At 35.6% G+C, this 21,891-nt stretch overlaps 3 protein-coding genes and 1 pseudogene across 3 annotated transcripts in view; 2 read left to right on the top strand and 2 right to left on the bottom strand.

Moving 5' to 3' along the window:
- The window catches only part of LOC140979388 (uncharacterized), a 48,765-nt gene extending 32,934 nt beyond the window's left edge, over positions 1-15,831 (bottom strand). The window contains exon 1 of the mRNA XM_073444758.1: positions 15,828-15,831. The gene's annotated coding sequence lies outside the window, so the exon portion shown is untranslated. The remainder of the gene's footprint in view (positions 1-15,827) is intronic.
- LOC140979293 (zinc finger protein WIP3-like) lies at positions 7,664-9,772 on the top strand. The gene is made up of 2 exons (XM_073444638.1): positions 7,664-8,193; positions 9,046-9,772. Exons 1-2 carry the CDS (start codon positions 7,747-7,749, stop codon positions 9,487-9,489), a joined length of 891 nt encoding a protein of 296 aa, XP_073300739.1. The 5' UTR covers positions 7,664-7,746; the 3' UTR covers positions 9,490-9,772.
- LOC140979105 (protein ADP-ribosyltransferase PARP3-like) lies at positions 15,460-19,483 on the top strand (annotated as a pseudogene).
- Positions 19,484-19,525: 42 nt separating this feature from the next.
- LOC140979556 (beta-1,6-galactosyltransferase GALT29A-like) lies at positions 19,526-21,434 on the bottom strand. The gene has a single exon (XM_073444997.1). The coding sequence runs from the start codon at positions 21,067-21,069 to the stop codon at positions 19,891-19,893; it is 1,179 nt and encodes a 392-aa protein (XP_073301098.1). The 5' UTR covers positions 21,070-21,434; the 3' UTR covers positions 19,526-19,890.
- Between the last annotated feature and the right edge of the window lie 457 nt (positions 21,435-21,891).

Below are 21,891 nucleotides of genomic sequence, written 5' to 3'. Positions count from 1 at the left end.
TGGGGGGATGATGTATATTCACGTGATAGTTAATGATTACTCTCAAAATACTCATGTAATCTTTCTACCATCTAAAGATCAAATCGCTTTAAATTTGATCAAAATTTTAAAACAATCGCAAAATGAAAAATATACTATGATAGATAGGGTAAGAAGGGTACCGAGTTTAGAAACAAAAATCTTGGATTCTATCTAGATAATCATGGAATCAAACATGAGTTCTCAGAGGCTCGGTCTGCTCAACAAATTGGTGTTGCTGAGAGAAAGAACCAGACTTTTTTTAAAAAAAAACATTTAGAACAATGATTGTTTATTCAAATTTTTCTCAAAGGTTGTGGGCGGAAGTAGTCAATACAGCTTGTTATACTCAAAATATATCTATGATTAACAGAAGGCATAGCAAAACTCCTTATGAGATCTGGAATGACATGAAACCGGATATCTCTTATTTCAAAAACTTTGGCTACAAGTGTTTCATTCACAACAATTGAAAAAGTCACTTATATGCTTTAAATGATAAGATGGTGAAGGAATATTTATTGTTTATTTATCGATCAGTAGATCTTACAGAGTCTTCAATAATAAGTCCCTGACCGTTGGACCGTTGAAGAAACCGTTCATGTTATCTTTGATGAATCTGCTATTTGTGCAACTCAAGAAAAAATGAATATAAATGAGCTAAATCAAAGATTGGACAATACAAATCTCATCTATGAAAGTGGTAGTGAGATTAATCTAAGGAGACACAATGAAGAGACTCATGAAATCGGTATATTAATCACATAAAACAATCTTACCAGACTAGATCAAGGGCTCGTGGAACCCGTCGTGGATAATGATCCAAGAAGAGGAGAAGAAGATATTATCCACTTGGACCAAACTACCGGTGGAGTAGAAATCATCCACCCAATTTGGTCATTAGTAACCCTTCCGCACCTCTTAGAACTAAGAAGCAAATTATTGATGAGTTTTTGCATGCAGCTTTTATCTCTCAGCTTGAGTCAAAGAAGGTTGATGAAGCATTAACATATGCTAGCTAGATAGAAACCGTGCAAGACGAAATCTTTAGTTTGAAAAAAGTTTGACATCTATTCTTTTTATAGGACATGCAAATTTCATTGGGATTAGATGGGTTTTCAGAAACAAACTGGATGAGAATGGAACTATTGTAGGGAAAAAGGCTCGTCTTGTAGTCCAAGGGTACAAACAAGAAGAATGTATTGGCTTTGATCAGTCATTTGCACCGTTTTCAAGATTTGAGGCCATCTTTTTCTTCCTTGCATATCATGTTTTCAAGAAATTCAAAGTCTATTAAATTGATGTAAAATCAGCATTCCAAAACGGTCTCCTGGAAGAGGAAGTTTATGTTGAACAACCTTCATGTTTTATCAATCTTTCTTATCCTAATTATATTTTTAAATTAGATAAAACTCTATATGGACTAAAGCAGGTAGCCAGAGCATGGTATCATAATTTCCTTAAATTTTTACTTGATCACGATTTTGTGGTAGGAACGTTCGATAAGACCTTGTTCAAGTTTACCGAAGAAGATCATATCATGTTTGTTCAAATTTATGTTGATGACATTATATTTGGTTCCACTAACACCAAATTATGCGAAAACTTCTCTGAACTTATGGAGGAGATATTTGATATGAGCATGATAGGTGAGATTACATTTTTCCTTGGATTGGAAGTCAAACAACTTGAGAAAATTATTTTCATCAATCAATCCAAATACACCAAAGAGCTCATCAAAAAGTTTGGAATGGACAAATTCTGGGTTGCTTCAACTCTCCTGAGGGCATCAATCAAGTTAGATAAAGATGACGGGGGAATTCTGATCAAGGTAACAATGTATCACGGTCTCCTAGCATCACTATTATATCTAACCACTAGTCGACCAGACATTAAGTTTTCAGTTTGTATTTGTGTTAGATTCCAAGATGCTCCAAAGGAATCTCATTATACTGCTGCTAAGCGTATACTTAAATATCTTAAAGGCACTATCAATGTGGGTCTTTGGTATTCCAAAGACTCAAGTTTTAACCTTATTGGATATTCCGATGGAGATTACGCGGATACAATAACAGAAAAAGCACAGCATATCATGTCAATTCCTTGGAAACAGACTGATCTCTTGGTTCAGCAAGAAGAAGATATTCATAGCGACTTCAACCGCAAAATCATAACAACTCACATCTGGAAGTTTTTGTGAACAAATCCTATGGATTCAACAACAGCTCAGAAACTATGAGATCCGGTCGAATGAAGCTCCCATATCCTGTGACAACACAAGTTCTATTTCCATAACATACAATCTCGTGATGCATTCAATAACAAAACACATTGTTATTAGAAATCACTTCATAAGAGATCATGTTACAATGAAGGAGATTCGACCGTAATACATCTCAACCGTTCAACAAGCAACATATATTCTTACCAAACCGCCAACGGACGTTAAGTTTTCTTATTTTAGAAATATTCTTGGCTTGCTAAATTTATCTTAGTGCATATGTTTAGGGAGAATACTCCTTGATATTTCATTGAATTATAATGAAGTACAAATGCGTCAAGTTTGATAAAACAATTGTTTTACCGGTACATAAGTTTTCAATCAAAATGAATGAATGACTTTTGAAAGCAACAATTTATCCTACCACTGATACTTAATATCTTCATTATTATATTGGGAAAAAGTTCATATTTATCTTCATTATTATATTATTTATCAAGTGATTAAAGCCATTAATCACACACGTTTATTTTAAAATGTGTAAGCACCATTTCATATGCTTTTAAAAATTTCAAAATTCAGAACCACAAATTTACTAACACATGTTTTGTTGTGGTTATCTCATAAAATCTTATCTATATTTCATCTTCATTTCTTCAAACACTTTACGCAGTTATATTTTCTACAATTCCAGTTTTCTTCTCTAAAAAATCTTCGTGCTTTTACTTGTTCTTAGAAATTTCTTAACAGTTCGAAGATGTCGACCCTAAATAATTGTCTCATAATCAACTTTGAAACTATCCTCTCCCTAAAAAAACGAGTCTATTTCGTCTGATTTGGAGAAGCTCGAGGTTTCCGGTCTGATGAATTTCTTCACTTGTGGTTTTATTCTAAATCTTTCTATGGTTAAACAGTTCTTCGCTTATGAAAGGATGGAGCATGGAAGCATCATCTGTACCATCAGTTGGTCGAACTACATCATCTCCCAACAGTCCTTCGGCGATGTCCTAGAACTGCCCACAACTTGTTTGGCAAAAGTTTCAGATCTTCCAGGAGGGAACACCGATATCTTGAGTGTTGGGTTCTCTCTGGCCGGAAGCCCTATCTCTATTCTAGTAGATAAGCATGATCTAAAGGTGGAATTCCATTTTCTGGTCATCATCATTGCCAAAGCCCTACTGGCCAAAGCAGAGACCTACGACAAGATCACCAGGAGAAGTTCCAATACATGGCGGTGATCTCATCAAAGATCGGTGTCAACTGGTCTGATATCTTGTTTGGGACTTTCTGTGAAATGATCAAGGGAAGGGTCAATATGAAGAGTTCGCTCTGTAGATCTGCTATCTGCTTGGACAGTTGAAGGTGAAGTTTTGCATTACTAAACCTTTGCATCTCAAGAAATGGTTCAATGTTGCGATTGTTGCAGAATTTTTGAAGAGGAATACTACCACCAATACTGATTCGCTAAAGATCAATGTGGTGAAAGGTGTTGAGCAAGAGGCTGAGAAGCAGAAAAAGGCACCGGCTAAGGCGTCGGAGTTGGAGTTTGAGATGCCCAAGCAACCGCTTGCCAAGACAATTGAAGTCTATTCCAGTTAAGCCCTTGTCATACTCAATGAAATGAGCGTGGTGGAAGAAGAACAAGAAGAAGAGTATGGGAAAGAAGAGAAAGAAAAATGGGATGAAACAGTTGTCCCAAACATCGCTCGCTTCAAGCGGTCGCATACCGATGATGGCCCGTCCACTGTCTATGAAGCTGAGCAAGCGGCGATTGAAGAACCTTCTTCAACCGCTACTAACAATGCAACTGGTTATCCTACTTCAACCATTGGAGAACCTCAACCAGAGGTACCTTTCTCTTCCTCCACTTTTACTAACCCTGAAATAAGTTCTTCCACTATTGTTGCGATAGATGCACCACTACTTGAGGTCCCTCTGGCCTCAGTGGATGATATGGTGAAGTCTATGACAGACTCTGACTTGGTTATTGGTCCACTCGCATGGACACTTGTCAAGACATTGGTCCCAAAAGTGCATATCTTGAAACTATATTTGAAGAAGAACTTTCGAAGTCCCGACCGTCTCAGAAGATAACTGAACAAACAGAATCTCCATATCATTCTCCTTCACTGGTCGAGTCTGACATACCAAAAGATGCCTCTCTCACTCTTCCCAATTGCGAAGGCACCTCTGGAGCTGATAAGATGGAGAATGTTGAGATGGGCACTGAGAATGAAGACGACCATTCAGGCCCTAGTGACAGTAAGGCCGACCCTTCACGCACAACTGATCTGATTGCAGTCGATACAAAATTTTCAGAAGTCAGTTTCTATCTTGAAAAGGTCCGACGCCTCATGGTCAACTTTGATGCTCGTCTAATAGTCTCCAATGTCGGTATCTCCAATCATCACCAAGCTATAATGCGAAATGTGTATGAACTCAAACGATACATCAAAATTTTCATAAATGAGTTTAAGAGTTCAAATAATCACACCAACGATGCTATAGTAACCTTGTCTGGAAAGTTAACCTAAAATAAACAAAGACTTGTGGCTCGTATTTACGGTATTTAGACAACCCTTGGCAACTAACTGCAAGAAATGCTCGATCATTTTCAGAAATGTGCTGCCAAAAAGGGGCAAGAATAACAACAAAGGCAAGAAAAGGAAAGATGGAGACAAGATGAGGCCAGGAGAAGAGCAGCTGAAGAGGAAAATAGAAAGAGAGATCAACATAAGAGAGGTGGTGGACCAAGAGGTGGTGTAAGTTCCTAGTTTAGGAGGTAGTGTGTGTTAATATTTTTTTATGCATATAGGTGTATTAGGATTTATTTCTTTCCTCTTACATTGTAACAATGAAATTCATTATCAAAAAGAAATTCATTTTTCTTATTCCTACGTTTCTAGAGCTTAGGTTTTTTCATCACCAAAAAGAGAGAAATTTATAACAAACAATGGATTATTATACTAGATCAAGCTGTCTTTTTATGTATTACACGTACTCGACTGTCCTACCGAATATTCAGAAGAAGTCATTCAATCGATCTCAAGATGCAAAGCTATCCAACCATTTTATCATCAGCAACATGTTTGATCTACTCAACCACTCAAGCATACAAGTCTGTGGCACACCTTATCGAAGTATATTTATAAACGATTGAGTAAGATATCTTCATATGCAAACCATACGGCTTACAAGGATTTCACCTACTTTATCAGAAAAGTTGGTAAACTGATCATGCACGACAAACAAGATATCAGAAGATCAGATTGTTCCTCCTAAAAAGACATAGCGCAAAGCTATTTACTTTTTGTTGTCAGCGGTCGTTTCTTATCACATTTGGTAAATGACAAATTTCTTATTAATTAAAGTGTACGATAAATTAAGAAAGGACAGTTAAAATAGTATTATTGCATTAATGCTCATTTTGTCGAACGTTGAACAGGTAGATGTAAAAGTACTATAAATTGCTAATGCAAAGAAGAACTGAAGTGCTTGAACAACGAGATTTTACACACAAACAACGAACATCCAAGCTTGCATTTTCTAAGAGATTTATGAGCACCTTTCCATCTAATCAACTACTGCTCAACATCCATCACTTCAAAGAACATTTATCAGATTATCAAGGATCATCAATGGCTCCTGTCTAAACTGTTCGACTGTTTCTGTCTTGAATGTCTGAATTATAGGATTCATTATATTGTTACATCAGTGTTATATTGGTTGTTTGATTGTGTGTCTCAATCGGTTGTAAGAATTGAACTAGGAGTTTCGACTTAGGTAGTAAATAAGCCCTTAGGTTGAAACGAATTGTTACAAAGTATTGTAAAACCAAAGTCTTCTAGTACAATCCTTCTTAAGTAGAAGAAGAGGTGTCGCAGGATCTTGAGTCTCCGAACATCCATAAATCATTGTGTTATTTCATTTACTATAATTACTTATTTTTTTGATTTATCATATTTGAGTATATAATCCTCCTAAGAATCATCGGACCGTTTTCCGCACTATTTATGGTTCGACCGTTTCTTAAGTATTGAGAAAATCACGTCTTATATAACTAACCCTATCAATATCCATCACATTATTTTACAGTGTGTTAGAGAAAATTTTCAAGTGTTTATCCATACTCTCTAAACACATCATCGATCATAGTAGATAATAATTATATAAATTTACATAATTCACAATTTGATCATAATTTAATCTCAATCTTAATCAATAAAATTAAATATAATGTTATTATTTATCTATCAATGATCCACATCAATCACATCAATTATCAAAGTATTATTTATCCTTACAATTGGTAATTAGCTTCAATAATAGCTTAAAAAGGTGATGGTTATATACACTAAAGGTGAAGGTTATATACACTCCGACGATTCTGTTTCAATCTTACCCCATCCATTTAAAATTTTGATTTTGGTAAATTAACTTTTAATGTTTAATTATTTTGATCCAATTGTGACGTGACCCTAAACTGATAAATTTTTTTTCATACCACATCAATAATTTTTGGTGTGACATCATCATTTTCTAACGTTGCATCAGTATTTCAGTGTCATGTCAAGAGACCATATTTGAGATAGGACTTACAACAAAAAAAAAAAATTTACAAAACCAAGATCAAAATTTGAATATTTAGTAAATCGAAATCTAAAATTGGACAAGTTAGAGGACAAAAAAACTATTTTCCCAAATAAAAGTTAATGTTCGAGATATTCAACAATATTAAATACTAAATATTTTGTTTTTGTGAGATGGTAAGAAAATGTAACATTTGGTTTTCAAGTTTCTACACGATTGTCAATATTTTAAATCGATTAATTATTGGCGGAGAGCATATATATAACACTCTCGTGAGAACCCGAAAAATATATAAAATTAATTAATGATATTTAAAAACATATAACACCAAATAACATATAGTTTTCAATTTTATAAAGAGAGTTTTATGGTTTTTTCCGATATTTCATGAATCATGATCGTCGTAAATGTAAAGTAAATTAATCAAGTTGATATTTAATTAGATTATTATGTATAATTGTCGGATTCTGATCATCAATATTTGGTCATTTTCCTAAAATGTACCCCACCACTAATCTCCCTTTCTCAAGGTAAATGCTCAAGTGAGGAAGAAAAGAAAATAAGCACAAAAAAAGTTTTCAAAAAAGGCAAACCAAACCCCAATATATATTCACGAGATCAAGCTTTAATTCAAGCTTTCCCACACAAAGTCCAACTATAATCATTTCCTACTTAGGAAAAAGAATCCAAACCATGGACTCAACAGAGACGAGTAGGATCAATCAAAATACCTTGGAAATTCAAATTTCTAACCTTGAATGCGTCAAAAACAACATTTCTTGTCTACTATTTAATTTAACGTACGAAACGAACATGTTTACGTCTATATANGTGCTGCTTTAAATTTCTTGAATGACACAAGGCTTCATATTCAACTATCACTCAAGATTCCCAAGAATTCGAGCTGAAAAAAACCAATGAGTTTCTTGGAATGGCCACCCTATTACAGCCAACAACAACCCGAAAACGAAAAGGAGTCGCGTTTCTACGAAACGATCCAATTCTTACCCCTACTCAACAGATTAACAGATCAGAGAAGACCATTTAAAGAAGACGAAAATGGGATTCTGATGGAAGAAGAAAAAGATCATAACCTAGAAAATGTAACAGTGGCTTTGAACATAGGGCTACCTGATCTAGGAGATTTGATGGAGACTGCTGAGGAAAAACCTTACAAGTATGTAAAGGAGGATCAAGATCGATTTGTGACGAAGAACAAGAAGAAGAGCTCTAATTCTAATGGATGCAACTTCAAAAGCGAGAGGAGATTTTGGATCCCAACTGCATCGCAGATTCTTGTTGGGCCTATGCAGTTTTCTTGCAATATTTGCAACAAGAGCTTCAACAGATACAACAACATGCAGGTAAGTAATTTAATTCTATATATAATATGAAGCCTTATATATATATATAAAATTTTATTTCGAAGCCTTTGATGATTACTAATCCATAAATAGTATATATGACAATATCGACGAAAAATTCGTAATATATATATATCTGAACATGGTAAACAAATTGCTTAAAAAACTTGAAATTTTTTTAAGGAAAAATTTCACATAGAACTTTGTAGATAAATCTCATCATGACTTTCTTGCAAATTGATAACACGTTACATGATCATACACAAACTTTCATATATAAGGTGTATTGGGAGTAAAAATAGTATCACATATCTAAGGGATAAAAGCAAATTTAGTTCTATAAAATTGGTCCTATTAAAATTCGCCAAAAAATGATGATTAAATTATGGTTAAAACACATTTTAATTAGTGTCACAATAATTGAATATTTCTGATGGAATTCATAGAACTTGTAAAGCTTGTTTAATTTGTTCGAATTTTTTTTAAATTTTATATTACTTACGAATAAATTGATTTCCAATCAAGAAATCCATACATTTTATCAACTTTAACTTTAGCACTATCTGTTCAGCGTTTTTCGACAAAAAAATAAACATTGTGATGGTAGATGGACTGAAATAGCCAAAATTCAAAAATTATTGTATCATAACCAAAAATTGAAAAGTTAGTAGACTTAAACCAAAAATTGAAAAGTTAGTAGATAAAATAAGTTATTTTTTCTTTTATTAAGCACCTTCTATGGTAGAAATTAAGTTGGACTAAAATATATATAGTAGTCGCAAAATAAGCCAGCTAAAAAAGAGATCCTAATATAAATAATAAATTTGTCGATGCTTAATCTTGATCATGCAGATGCATATGTGGGGGCACGGATCCGAATTCAGGAAAGGCCCGGAATCCCTACGAGGCACGCAACCAGCAGCGATGCTAAGATTGCCGTGCTACTGCTGCGCCATAGGCTGCAAGAACAACATAAACCACCCACAATCGAAGCCCCTCAAGGACTTTAGAACCCTTCAAACTCACTACAAGAGAAAGCATGGATCCAAACCCTTTATCTGCAGAAAATCCTGCGGCAAATCCTTTGCAGTAAAGGGTGATTGGAGGACACACGAGAAGAACTGTGGCAAGCTCTGGTACTGCGCTTGTGGATCCGATTTCAAGCACAAGAGGTCGCTTAAAGATCACATTAGGTCTTTCGGGGATGGCCATTCTCCTTACCACCCTCAGGGTTTCGAGCAAGATGATAAAGAATGCGTTTCCACGGGATCCGAGGAGGAGTTGGTCGTGGATTAATGAGGATGGTTTCGTATCGTATCGTGTCGTGTCGTTTCTGCGTCCAGTTCATGCATGCTCTATTAGATGTTCGTATTATATATATGTGGTGTTTGTACCAACGCCCCTCTTGTGCTCGGTGACGAAAAGTTCTCTAGTTTGAGTAGACGACGGTTTGTTATGGAGCACTGGATATATAAATGGTGGCGGATGATTATAAAGATTTCGAGTATTTTTATGTTGTATTTGGAATAAATATAGAGCATGGAGACATTATGAACTTGATGAATATTAATTTTTTTTTTTTTTTAATTTTGAGTATGCTATATTAAGGTCTTTCAACCACTCCAACAAAAACGAGAAAAGACTCGTTGTCGTAAGTCATTTAAAACTGTTTAACAGCTATCATATTGCGATGGTTTTTGAAAAACCGTCTCTACAATTAGCGACGGTTTATGATATACCGTTGCTAAAATTAGCGATGAATTTTGACTAAGTTGTCGCTCATTAGCGACGATTTAAGATATATTGTCGCTAAAATTAACAACTGAGTTTTGACTAAGCCGTCGCTAATTCGCGACGGTTTAGACAAAATCCGTCGCTAATTTTTTAAGTAAAATAAAAAAAATTACTTTTATAATTTAATAAATCTACCAAAAAAACTAACAATCTGACTAAGCTAATAATATTCATGATCTTAACTAACACTTGGAAATTTACCAAGAATTGAAGCGAAAAAACTTTTCCTAACTTGAAAGAAAAATTTATCATGTTGAGGAAAATGGACCGAAAACGCGGATATTTATAGACAAACTGTCGCTATTTTAAAAATTGCGACGGTAAGCAAAAATCATCGCTATTTTAAAAATTGCGACGGTTTTAATAAAACCGTTGCTAAATATAGCAACAGTTTAAGCAAAAATGTTGTCGTTTGTCCAAAAAAAAAACATGCTAATAGACAACGGTTTATAAAACCATTGTCTTTGACCCTAAAAAAACCGTTGTCTTTGCTTAAAAAAATGCTCAAAAACAAAGGTTTTCACTAAAACCGTTGTTAAAAAGTAAAAAACAACGGTTTTTTTGTAAAACCGTTGTCTTTTAAGTGTTGTGTTTTCAGTATTTTCTTGTAGTGAACAAAATACGAATTTAGTCACTAGACAGTAGCTTCAAAGTTTATTATATCATATTGGGTCAAGCGTATATGAATAAGAGTAGCACTGAGATGTGTGACTTCTCGAGAAATTTTTGTGCGTCAAGCTGTTAATGTTCCGTCTCTTGATCTGGTTGGCTAGCTTAATCGTAAAATAGCGACCTCAAATCTTAATGGGTAATACTATTTCTATCGAGGACAGGACCGACGGTACGAAATGGTAATATTGATCTCTAAGAGCTATGAAACTATGTCAACCAATAGACACACAACCCCTTAGACTCATGAACACCTAACATCTAAGTAAGTTCATTCTGAGCTACAACGAATATAATAAAGATGTCTTGCTAACAGAATTGACTTTTGGCCTAATAATAAGTGCATGATTAACACACCAAGAGATGGTGGACGCCGAAATGTTTACATGGGAAGAGAGCGAGGTATTCTAAACTTGGTGTTTTGCTTGCTTCGAAAATAGATCCATATGTGCGACCAGCCCTTGCAATGACACATGCTACGTTTGTATGTTGGGCCCCAACACAATCCGGTTACTCTCCATCCACACATTCCACCAAACCGTCACGATCATCAGCATGCTCAAAATTAGATACCCAACAAAATAGGTCCACAAAAGATCCTCTCTTGAAGCGAGACAGAAGTGGCCAAATGACATAAATTTCCAATAATATTGCGCATTCTGCACTCGAACTCCACATAAGGTTAGATGAACCCAGACCGGAAAATCGTCATATATAGAATGCCACAAATGGATATTAATTTGCTCGGAATGTGTAATTCCATAATATTCACAATCCTCAGATCCACCCTAAATTAGTCCCATGGCTACTCGCTTCCTCATGATCCGCAGCAAGTGATAACCTAATTTTATAGTGTATTCTTGGTAAGGGCATAGAGATGTCCAAACATGCAGATGGGTGGTCATATGATGATTATACCGAACTACCCTCCCTCGGACTTTCCAAGTGGTTATCATTCATCGAGAGGATAAGTATGTGATTATGATTGTACACCATTAGTTATTACGACCCGGGATAATACTGAGGCTCTATATGCTAGGGCTGTGATTTGACTCGTTTATCAACTCCAGGAGGGTCATCAGGTGGCGAGATTAGGTACAGTTGCGACACATGTAGGATCCGGTGCATTGTAGTCGTGAATTCACTGCTCACCTACGGGTGTGGATATCCTATATGATATGATGAAATAATAATATGTGGAATCTCTAGCTAGAGTATGAGATGTATGTTAGAAAAGGAATTCTCCAATTGTACATACGATGCCACTATTTATTCTCAAATATGTGTCACATAGTTATCGAATTATTATGCAACCCTCGATGAACCAATGGTTGCATATTCGATCGGGATATATGAGATGAAGGGACCGTACTGTACGTTAATCATAATCGACTGATTCTTGCTGGCACTATCAGTGATACCTGGGGAATCATGGGACGATACTACTAGACGCTCTTACCATGATTCGATGGGTTTAATCAGAAATATGATTTCTGACATTCTCATGATCAATAGTTGATACATAATGTGACAAATTATGGTAAGCCCGAATAAAGGATTATGTCTTGAATCACAAAGAGTTGTGAACTCACGGCTAGCTGTATCCCTGAACCATTGAGGGTCACACAATTACTGGTTTACTTGTTCCCGTTGAGATAATAAATTCAATGAGTTGAATTTATAAGAAATAAGTTTGATATGATCAATCGATAAGCTTATAAATAATATAGAAATTTTGAGAGCATGACTGCTAAAACAGTCAAAGGGAGTGCACCTGCCTTATTTAGACATTGATGATCTCGAAATTAAAGTGTGCATCATAATAACAAACAAGTTGAAATTGTCACATTGATGATATTTGATAACTAATCGAGATTATGATGAGATTAATGTAATGAGAGCATGGATCATGGGCTTGTAAGAATATAATCCCATCATGCTAATTTATTGAAGTTCAAATGGACTTTAATAATTAAATTATATTTTAATTGAGTTAAACTATAGCACATTAAGTTTTTATAAAATATGATATTAATTTATGTAGTCTGAAAATATTCATGATACCATAATTTTAGTAACTTGCACACAAAACATAATAAATTAATGCATGATATTTTTTAAAAAACAATATATATGTATTAAAATCGAGATTGGCATTGATATGGCATATATTTAGAACCTTTAATTAACTTAATTAATTAGATGAATTAAGTAAATTAAGGATTTTGATTCCTATTTTGAATAAAAGCATCCGAAAGTTTTTTGCAAGAACAACATTACTTTCGGCTCTTTCAAAAGGTTTCGGTGGTTGGCCTCAAAAATCCCAAATTTTGCAAGAAAAATTCGGCTTACAGTATTGAGTCGATTTCTTTTTCGTATTCTATCTCTACGCAAAATATCTTCTATACTTTCTAGTACAAGTTGGAAGAGGAATAAATATTCCAGTCGTGGACCGGATTAGTAGATCGAAAATGTTCGTAGAGATTTACAACAAGAGCTACGTCCGCTAATACCAGAGTAGTTAGAACCGAGTGAATTAATTCACTAAAGGTATATTACTAAAAATCTTTTGTATGTTTATTTTATTTAAACCATACGAGTGTCCAAAAAATATTTTGAATGTCAAAATAAAATTTTAAAACTTCCGCTGCGTTTTGGACACTAGAAAAACGAGATCCCAACAGTGGTATCAGAGTCTGGTTCTCTATATCGTATGATTTTAAATCATGCTGAATAATATTTCTAACCACACAAGAAAATTTTTCAGAAAACTTATGCACCATAAAAATTTTATTTTTATCAGATTTTCGAGAAAAAAAAAATTGGACTACCCGGAACTTTTCTAAGCAGTACACTGTGCGCGCGCACAGTGCCGCGCACACAACGTGCGTGCATGGGGCGCACAGCGGCCGCGCGCATGCTACGTGCGCCCTTCCGCACGTCGCGCGCAGGGCGGGCACGCCCGATATGATCGGGCAGTGGGCGGGTAGTGCGAACGGCTGCCCGGGAATGTCTCGACCACCGTGCTGGGTCGTGGGCTTGAATTGTTCGGCCGTAGGGTGCGATTTTCTGATTTTACAAAATTTTGGATAAAATTGATATTTTATGAAAATTGTTCAATTTTTTCTTAAAATCAAATTTTGCTAAATTTATAATTTTCTTGTAAGGTAATAATTAGAATATGATTTTAATTATTTATGATAAAAATATGTTTTACAAGAAATCAATTATTGTTTAATTAATTGAAAATTAAATAAAGGTGTTTATTTAATTTATTAATTCTTCAATAATTGTGGTGGTTAGCGATAATATTATTAGATGCATGATTTAATCAAATAATTAAATTTGTTTAATTAATTGATGTTAATATATGATATTAAATGCATGGAAGATGATCGAGAGCCTTGACCAATGTGTTAGGTGTATGTTAGGAATTACTGTTTTATTCATTTTGTTAATATTTGATATTATTAAAGTGCGCTTGGTTTATGGCTCGTTCTTATCCCATGAGATGTATCCCTTATGTGTCATGACTATTTAAATGTAATTATTAGAAATAGTGGGAGATCAAGACTGGAAGATGGTGGGCCCAATGCACAAGATGAAGACATGTAAAATATTGGAAGCTTTTGTAATAAGTTGCATTTGCATCCCTGAATTCACTTAGGTTTTGGACCTGGATCCATGTCTGGCTCACATGGATCTAATTGTGTTGGTAATCGATCATCTTTATTTATTGTTGAATTTCATATTATGATATATTTGCGATATATAGTAGTATTCATGTATGTATATTATTAAATAATATAGTTGCATGAATCCGACAAACATACATATTAATGGCACACGATTTTAAATTAAAATGATGAGACAATTTTAAAATTAAAATCTCTCATTTTAAATAAGATTCAAAATTTATATCAAACCGCAAAAGTAAAAATTAAAAGAGTTTAATTTATTCTTGCCTTCCATCAACCGTGGTTGAATGTTGATCGCTACCTGCGGACAGTTTCTGGCTCATATTATTGGGGAGGCCTAGACACCGGAAAGCTGTGACTTCCACCAGACATATGATGTGAATTGAGTGGAACTCCCATGACTTCGGCTCATATTATTGGGAGAGTGGCGACCGTCTACTACAATTCAACATTGATGGGTCGGTTTGACATGTGAAAATAAACGGCGTCATATTATTGGGTTCTTATTAAATGTGAGCCGAAACACGCGGAGGTTGCATAGGGATGCAATTGAATTCTACCTTTTATAAATTATAATTGTCTTATATTATTCGGGATTATATTTGTCTAATTGGGCTCTACGTGCCCACTAAAGAAATACGATTTCTCTTTTTCATCAGAGGGTGGTGGAAATGTCAAAATAGTGATAGGGAAATTTATAAAATAAAAATCCATATTTTATATATCAGAATTATTTTAAAATTATCAGTAACTATTTTCTGTTTCCATATCAGTATATTTTCGATTTCGTCACGTGATACATTTTTGTTATTAACAAGCTAACCGAATCTAATTTTCAAGACTGGTTGGGAAATTGTTCTGAATTCGAAGAAAATTGCATGGACACTAATGTCAGTCCTGCTGAATTGACAAAGCATGCAAGATGGTAGGACCATAGTATGCAAGCTAAAGTGTAACATGCTCACTTCTATGTCAAATGAACTGTAGGGACAGTTTGAGGAAATGTTGAAGGCTGCTGACATTCGAATACACGTGCAAGAGTTGCATGGTGCATGAAACTCATACAATGATGCACACCACTTTCAAGGAGCTCATGATTACACGCATGCAAGATGGGGCTCTGGCCCATAAGCGTGGTGTACATATGGCTGGGCTCATTGAGAATGTGGTGGACCTGAAATATGTGATTCCTAACAAGTTACTTGATGACATAAATTTGTTGTCTTTCTCTTCCTCATTTGACGGGGTTATGTTGAACTTCAATTTGAATAAGATAGATGACAGCCTTAAAGAGCTAGTCAATACGCTTATGACTTATGAGATCATTATAAAACAGGAAAATGTTGTTTTTCTAATGGACCTCTCGTCAAGACGAAAAACGGCCCACAAATTAAGGAAAATAAATGTTATGTCCCTTACAAGAAAAACAAACACAATAAGAGACAAACTCTGAAGGACACTTAAAAGGCCTACAAAGCCCGATAAGTCATAATATATTTATTTCACTGTAAGAAATACAGACATAAGAAATTATATGCGCCAAAAATGTTCTGGAAATGATAAGTGAATGTCCAAGTAAAGATTCAGTTCATATTTAGCTCTGTTATCCCCACTCTGTTTTTATCCGTCAGCTTATAAAACATTGAAACAGCAATGGATTTTCTGCATCTCGTGCCTTGTTAAGATACCGTTACATAGTTAATATTTTTTTCAGCCCTCTAGAACATGTTACTAGTGTTCCAAGGTACAAATTCTCAGGGAGAGAGGTATACCAGTTGTGGGAGAATCTTGGTTAAGTTGCAGTATTGAGAAAAAGGAGGCTCAGCCTTTGGATGCCTATGACATGCTTTGTAATCTTGTTGTAGCTGGAAGAGATGTTCCATTGGATCAGCAGGATGTAAAGGAGCAGGCTCTTGAAACCATCACTGCCCAGGTTCTTTCCAACCCCTTCATTTTGAGCTAAGCTTGCTTTAGTGTTCCAACAGTTTGATTTAAATAATTTTCGGTTCCTTAATCTCAGCTTAAGGTATATGAAAAGAGAGGTGTTCACAAGGACACCTAGTTGCATGATGGTGGAAAAATATTGGAAAAGGATGGAATCTTGTACAATTGTGCCTTTGCTAGTTGTGACCTAGTGCGATGATTGAATGAGTATACCTCTGATTTCTTGTTGGGTTTTAAATTATTGAGTTAAGTTACCAACTGAATTTTTAGATTGGAACAGATATTGCATTATGCAAGTGATCGATGTGATTGAGGATGGTCTTTACATGTACTTGAAGAGAGGCAATTTATGTGATAATGCAAGTGTAGAGGAGTGTGTAGATGAGTTGGAAAAGATCAACGTTGCCACTAAGGAGTTTGCTTAACATTTTGAAGGGTTAACTGGAAATGAGTTTGAGCCATGGGGAAGAGAGAAGAAAATCCAGAAGAAGCTGCATAAGCTTTTCCCTATTGATATGGTGCATTTTTATTTCCTTTGTAACATGTTTTTTAAAATGAGCACAAACATTCAAATCCTTTTACAGAGAAGGCTCCATTTTCACAATAGTTCTTTAATTCTTGTAGGACGATGTTGTTGAAGTTAGACATGGTGGTTTGGGCCTCCGACAATCCAGGGTTGCAGCTTTTAGTAAGCTTGAGCCAAAGGTGGAAAAACTTCTGAAAGTTATATGCAGCCAGGGCATATACAGGTTAGTATCCATAGTAGATTCAATTTTCGGTTGTTTTCTCTTGTTTGTTTATGATGTAAAAGATATTGATTCGTCTGCAGGTATGCTTTGACTGAAATTGGGAGAGATGTTACTGAACTTCCATTGGGCACGGTTACTGATATCCTCTTAAATGCATGTAAGTTCTTCTTCTGCTCTTGCTTTCAATTTTAGATGTTTGGGTTGTAGTTTCTCATGCACGCTGGTAATTCAGGTGAAAGTGAGATCCTGGAATTTGTAGATAAGCTCAAGTCCCACAAAGAAACAGGACGGGAAAGAGAAGCTTTGCGGGCCGATTTCAGCCAAAGAATCTTCACATTATGCCTTCAACAAAACCTTATAATTTTCAAGAGCCTGATGATATTGCTGATCATGTGATTATAGATAAAATTTCCAAAGTTTTTCCTTTTTTTGTGGGGAGCTTGGGTTGCTCCTACTGGATCTAGCCATGTCTGTGCAAGACTTTTTCAGAAGCTAATTGTAAAGAGCCATGCAGGTTGTATCTGCATTTGAGACTATCAGAGATATCCATGCATCTTCACGGCTCATAGGAGATATGTCAAGCTCCACTCCTGATGATCCTCTATTTGACCTGTACAAGAAATCGGTGTGCTCAATATCGAAAAGGAAACGGAAGATCACAAGATGATAGCAAAATTTCTGGAGAGAACTTATGAACCTGTCAAAGTTGGAGAAATTGTAGGACTGCCATTATGCACTTTCCCACTTTTGCATTTGCTATAGATCGTATATGTAACAAAAGTAACTGTGTTTTCTGATGATGTCTCTAGTATAGTTTTGGGTGTCCATTGAGAATGTTTTTTCTGTGGAATTGAGTGCATGCCTCTCTCTCGAGGACATCAAGAAATTACCAAACAAAATTCTGCTATGGTGTGGTAGGAATTGATATCTTGGCTTATTGTTCCTTTTGGGGTGATCGTAACTTAATGAAATATCCTAGTTCTGTATGATATCTTTTTCAATAATCAGGTACACGAAGTTCAAATTTTCTGTGTCATCTGCATGGAGATTCGTGCATGCACGGTGTCTTCTACCCGTAGGTACAGGGTAAAATAACTTGAAAATCACAGATAACTTCGAATGCAGGTTAATGGCATACTCAATTAGATGGCTGGATATTTGTAACTGATTCGCTTGCATTGGTATTCTTTATCTTTTGTTTTGCAGTTTTGCAGTTTTGCAAAGCTATAGTTTGTACAGATTCTGCAGCAGAAGCAGCCAGGTATAGTTTCACAGCAGCGGATAGGCTACATGGTTTTTTGGTCTTGGCAGTTGCATCACTGGGCGAGCATATAACCGAACTGACTGGGCCACCAGACACATATAAGTGAATACCAAATAGTGCCTTTGTTTTTTGGTAATGGTTGCAACTGTTGATTCAAATTACACCTGTTTTGTGTTGTAGGACTCAACATCACTCGAGGGGAAGAACTTGGGAGTATTGGGTGTGGCCTAAAGAGAACAGATGAATCAGAACACTTCCTTTATAAAGATGATATTAAAGTGCCTTGTGGACGACTAATTCCATCGGAGCAAAAGGATAATCCCCTCGAGTATAATAAATATGCAGTCTATGATTCACAACAGGTTGGAAGGCTAAACATTACATATAACCAAGCATAATCTAAGACGTTCCCACGAGAAAGAAAATTCTATCATATCCTTTAATGTTTCATCTACTCTTTCCAGGTCAGTATACAGTTTTTGGTGGCCGTGAAGTTTGAAGAGTAAGATGTGGGAGCCCAAAAACGACCTCAAGTGGTGAGGTTATTTTTTACCTCAAAAACAGGGAAGGTCTGTGAATCTAACTTTTGTCAGTGTGTTTTGCTCACTGGAAGGTTTAGGATTAAGGATTCATTTGGGGTATATGGAACAAGTGTTTCAAGTTTCAACTGTTAAGTTATTGCAGACAAAATATGGCCACTTAATGTGCTGTTCATTTTTCTTAATTTCCACTATATTCATGAAAGATAAATCATATGGAGTGAATCCGGCATAGGTGTTCATCTGTTACATGTGTCTTTTACTTTGTATAATATTATTATTAAATATTAGAATTTATTTTAGTATATCATTATTAAAATCACATTATTAAGACACAAAGATTGTAAATTTAATGTTACTTGATAAGGGGAGGAGGGAGGTCACCGACTAGACCTTTGGGTGTTTCTTCCATAGTTTACTGCAATTATGGCAAGTACAGGCATGAAGTTCTCCCTTGTCAAGCCAAGATATCTCAAGGGCGCAATGGACCCGAATTATTCGATTTTATACACATGGACGCAATACCAAAACTTCTATCTACACAACATGTTTATGGTTATAACTTATATCTAGATGCATCAAGAAAATGAAATAGGCAGCCAAAAATCTGCTCTCTCCTTTTTTTTTTTAAATGAAATTATTTTCATTAATAAATGTAAAAAGGTAGTACAAATACAACTACTCTGGGCATACAGGGAGTCAACAACCGTAAAATCACCTACTACATAGCATCTATAACAGAAATCTGCTCTCTCCTTGCTTCTACAAACTGCCGTTCGCACCTTCAGAATTCCAATCCAGTGAGAGTTCTGAAGGTGCACTTTCTTTCGAGTAAAAGAACTAAACTTAAGATCAGAGAGTTCAACAGACAAAAAGGGGTTTATTTCATTTCAACTTTACACCTGCACCATCTTGGACACTACAGGTCACAGAACAATACCCCCAGTTCTCACTGTGGAGCACGACACAATAGGAATATCTAGCCGTCTAATTGACCTATACACCATACAAGCACACGAGCAGCGTCTCGGAAAAAATTTTCAATGATACATTACGGTAGGAGGGAACTTGAACTTATCTGAGACAAAGGGGATAGCATCTGGTTTTTCCATCAAATCCTGGTAAAAATCATACTCAGCTTCATAATCATGTAGAGAAAGCTCAGCTTTCTGATTAGTATGATAGTGGTGCCTTGCCAAACTGGATTTCCCAAATCCGAAAATACCAACTTTTTCACACATCCCCAAAGCAAGCATGATGGCTTGCATTCCTGAGGAATAGTGGAAGTTCGATCCTTCATGTGCTGGTGCCCATTCGCCAACGTCTTTTGCAGTCGTTTCCATGAATCGTTTCAACGAGTAATACTTCACAATCCTAGCACACAACATATCAAACCTTGGATCAGTTATAATCAATGGTGCTTTATGGGAAGAATTGCAAACCAGATAATCCAAGAAATGTGCAGGCTGACACATATACATAACCAAAGGCACATTTTGTCCATAAGGATGGCAAAAGCAACCTTCCCTACGCGCACATAAGTGCAATATGTTACTATTGACAAAAGAAATGCTTGTTCTTGATCCTACAAACTGCTCAAAACTTGCGGTCCTAGCATTGTTCAGCCGAATAACGGCCTCGTGACTATCGATCACCTTGCCATAATCAGTCTTTACAAGAATCCCACTATTTCCCACCACAGCACAACTTTTATATTTCTTGCCCAACACGTGATTTATGCCATGGTATTTATCAATCACACATTTGATCTCATTAACCAAATCTAAAATTGCATCGGAGTGAAACCTCCGGTTTCTCGACCAATCACCCAAATGCCGCCGAAAACTCAACCACAATTGACGAAACTCCGGAGAACGAAGCTGCAAAGTAACCCCTCTACCTGATCTTACCCTCGCATCAGTACGATACTTACCAGAAGACAAAAAAGATATATGCCGGCCCCGATTTCGAAAATTTCCCTCCAACAACTCCCCAATCTCCTGCCTCATCTTGGGTTCACCAATGTCAAGAGAAGCATATTTCAAAAGGGTAGCATTGAAGATTGGTTTTTGGGAGTTTTTAAAAAGCGTGCTTCCATTTTTCAGTTGAAAAGATCCATTTTGCTGAAACATCACCCTAATAGTGAGAGTGGCGGCCACCACCATCAGCAGTAAAATGCTGTGCAGAGGGCGGAGGGTGCGCTTCACTGAAGAATACATCAATGGATCCTACAAAAACACAGACAGATCCCAAGTTTCTTACACTATATGCTAATTATGTGCAAGAACTTTGAGGAAATAAGAAGGGTTCTGTTCTGATTCATGTTCAAACACAAAATGATGGTGAAACACAAACACCCATATCAATATTTCCTGCAAAAGATGGGATCTTTGAGCTTCACATTTTGTGGGATCTGCTTCAATCACATCTGTGAACACAGAGGGAGATGGGTTTGGTGTAGGAGAAAGATCTGAGTGGAAATTGCTGGTAAAAAGATTCAAGATTGGTGTCCAGAAAAGACCTAGACATAAGGATAAAGAAACACAGTGGTGTTAAAAATAGGTCACTGCTTCATACAAGAGACTTGTAATATATTATTATCTCACGAGTTTTTTATTCTGTTAAAGTATTATTATATATTAAACAAAACTATCTTGATGTTTAAAAATTCTTTTAACCTTTAAAAAACAAAAAAAACTTTTCATGTGCTATTTTTTTTGTTTTTTGTTTATCTTAGACTTTATTTTGGTGGAGATTGTGTCATCTCATATTGTGTTTTTAAAATCGGATAGATCGATTCGACTGAGAATCGATCATGAGTCCAATCAGAACAATTCTATAAATCGTTTTTACGGTCAAAATATATCATTTAGTATAATATATTATTATTTTATATAATATAATGGTTTTTTGTTCCGATCTGTTGAACCCTTTTTAATATAAAACGATTCAATCACCGGTCCGATTATGAAAACACTGCTAGATCTCACAAGAAAATTATTATTTTTATAAAAAAAAAAAAAAAAAGATAAGAATGCTAG

Source organism: Primulina huaijiensis, chromosome 6, assembly GCF_012295235.1.
Source record: "Primulina huaijiensis isolate GDHJ02 chromosome 6, ASM1229523v2, whole genome shotgun sequence".
NCBI classification, from domain to species: Eukaryota; Viridiplantae; Streptophyta; class Magnoliopsida; order Lamiales; family Gesneriaceae; genus Primulina; species Primulina huaijiensis.
This window is presented reverse-complemented; position numbering and strand designations above follow the sequence as displayed.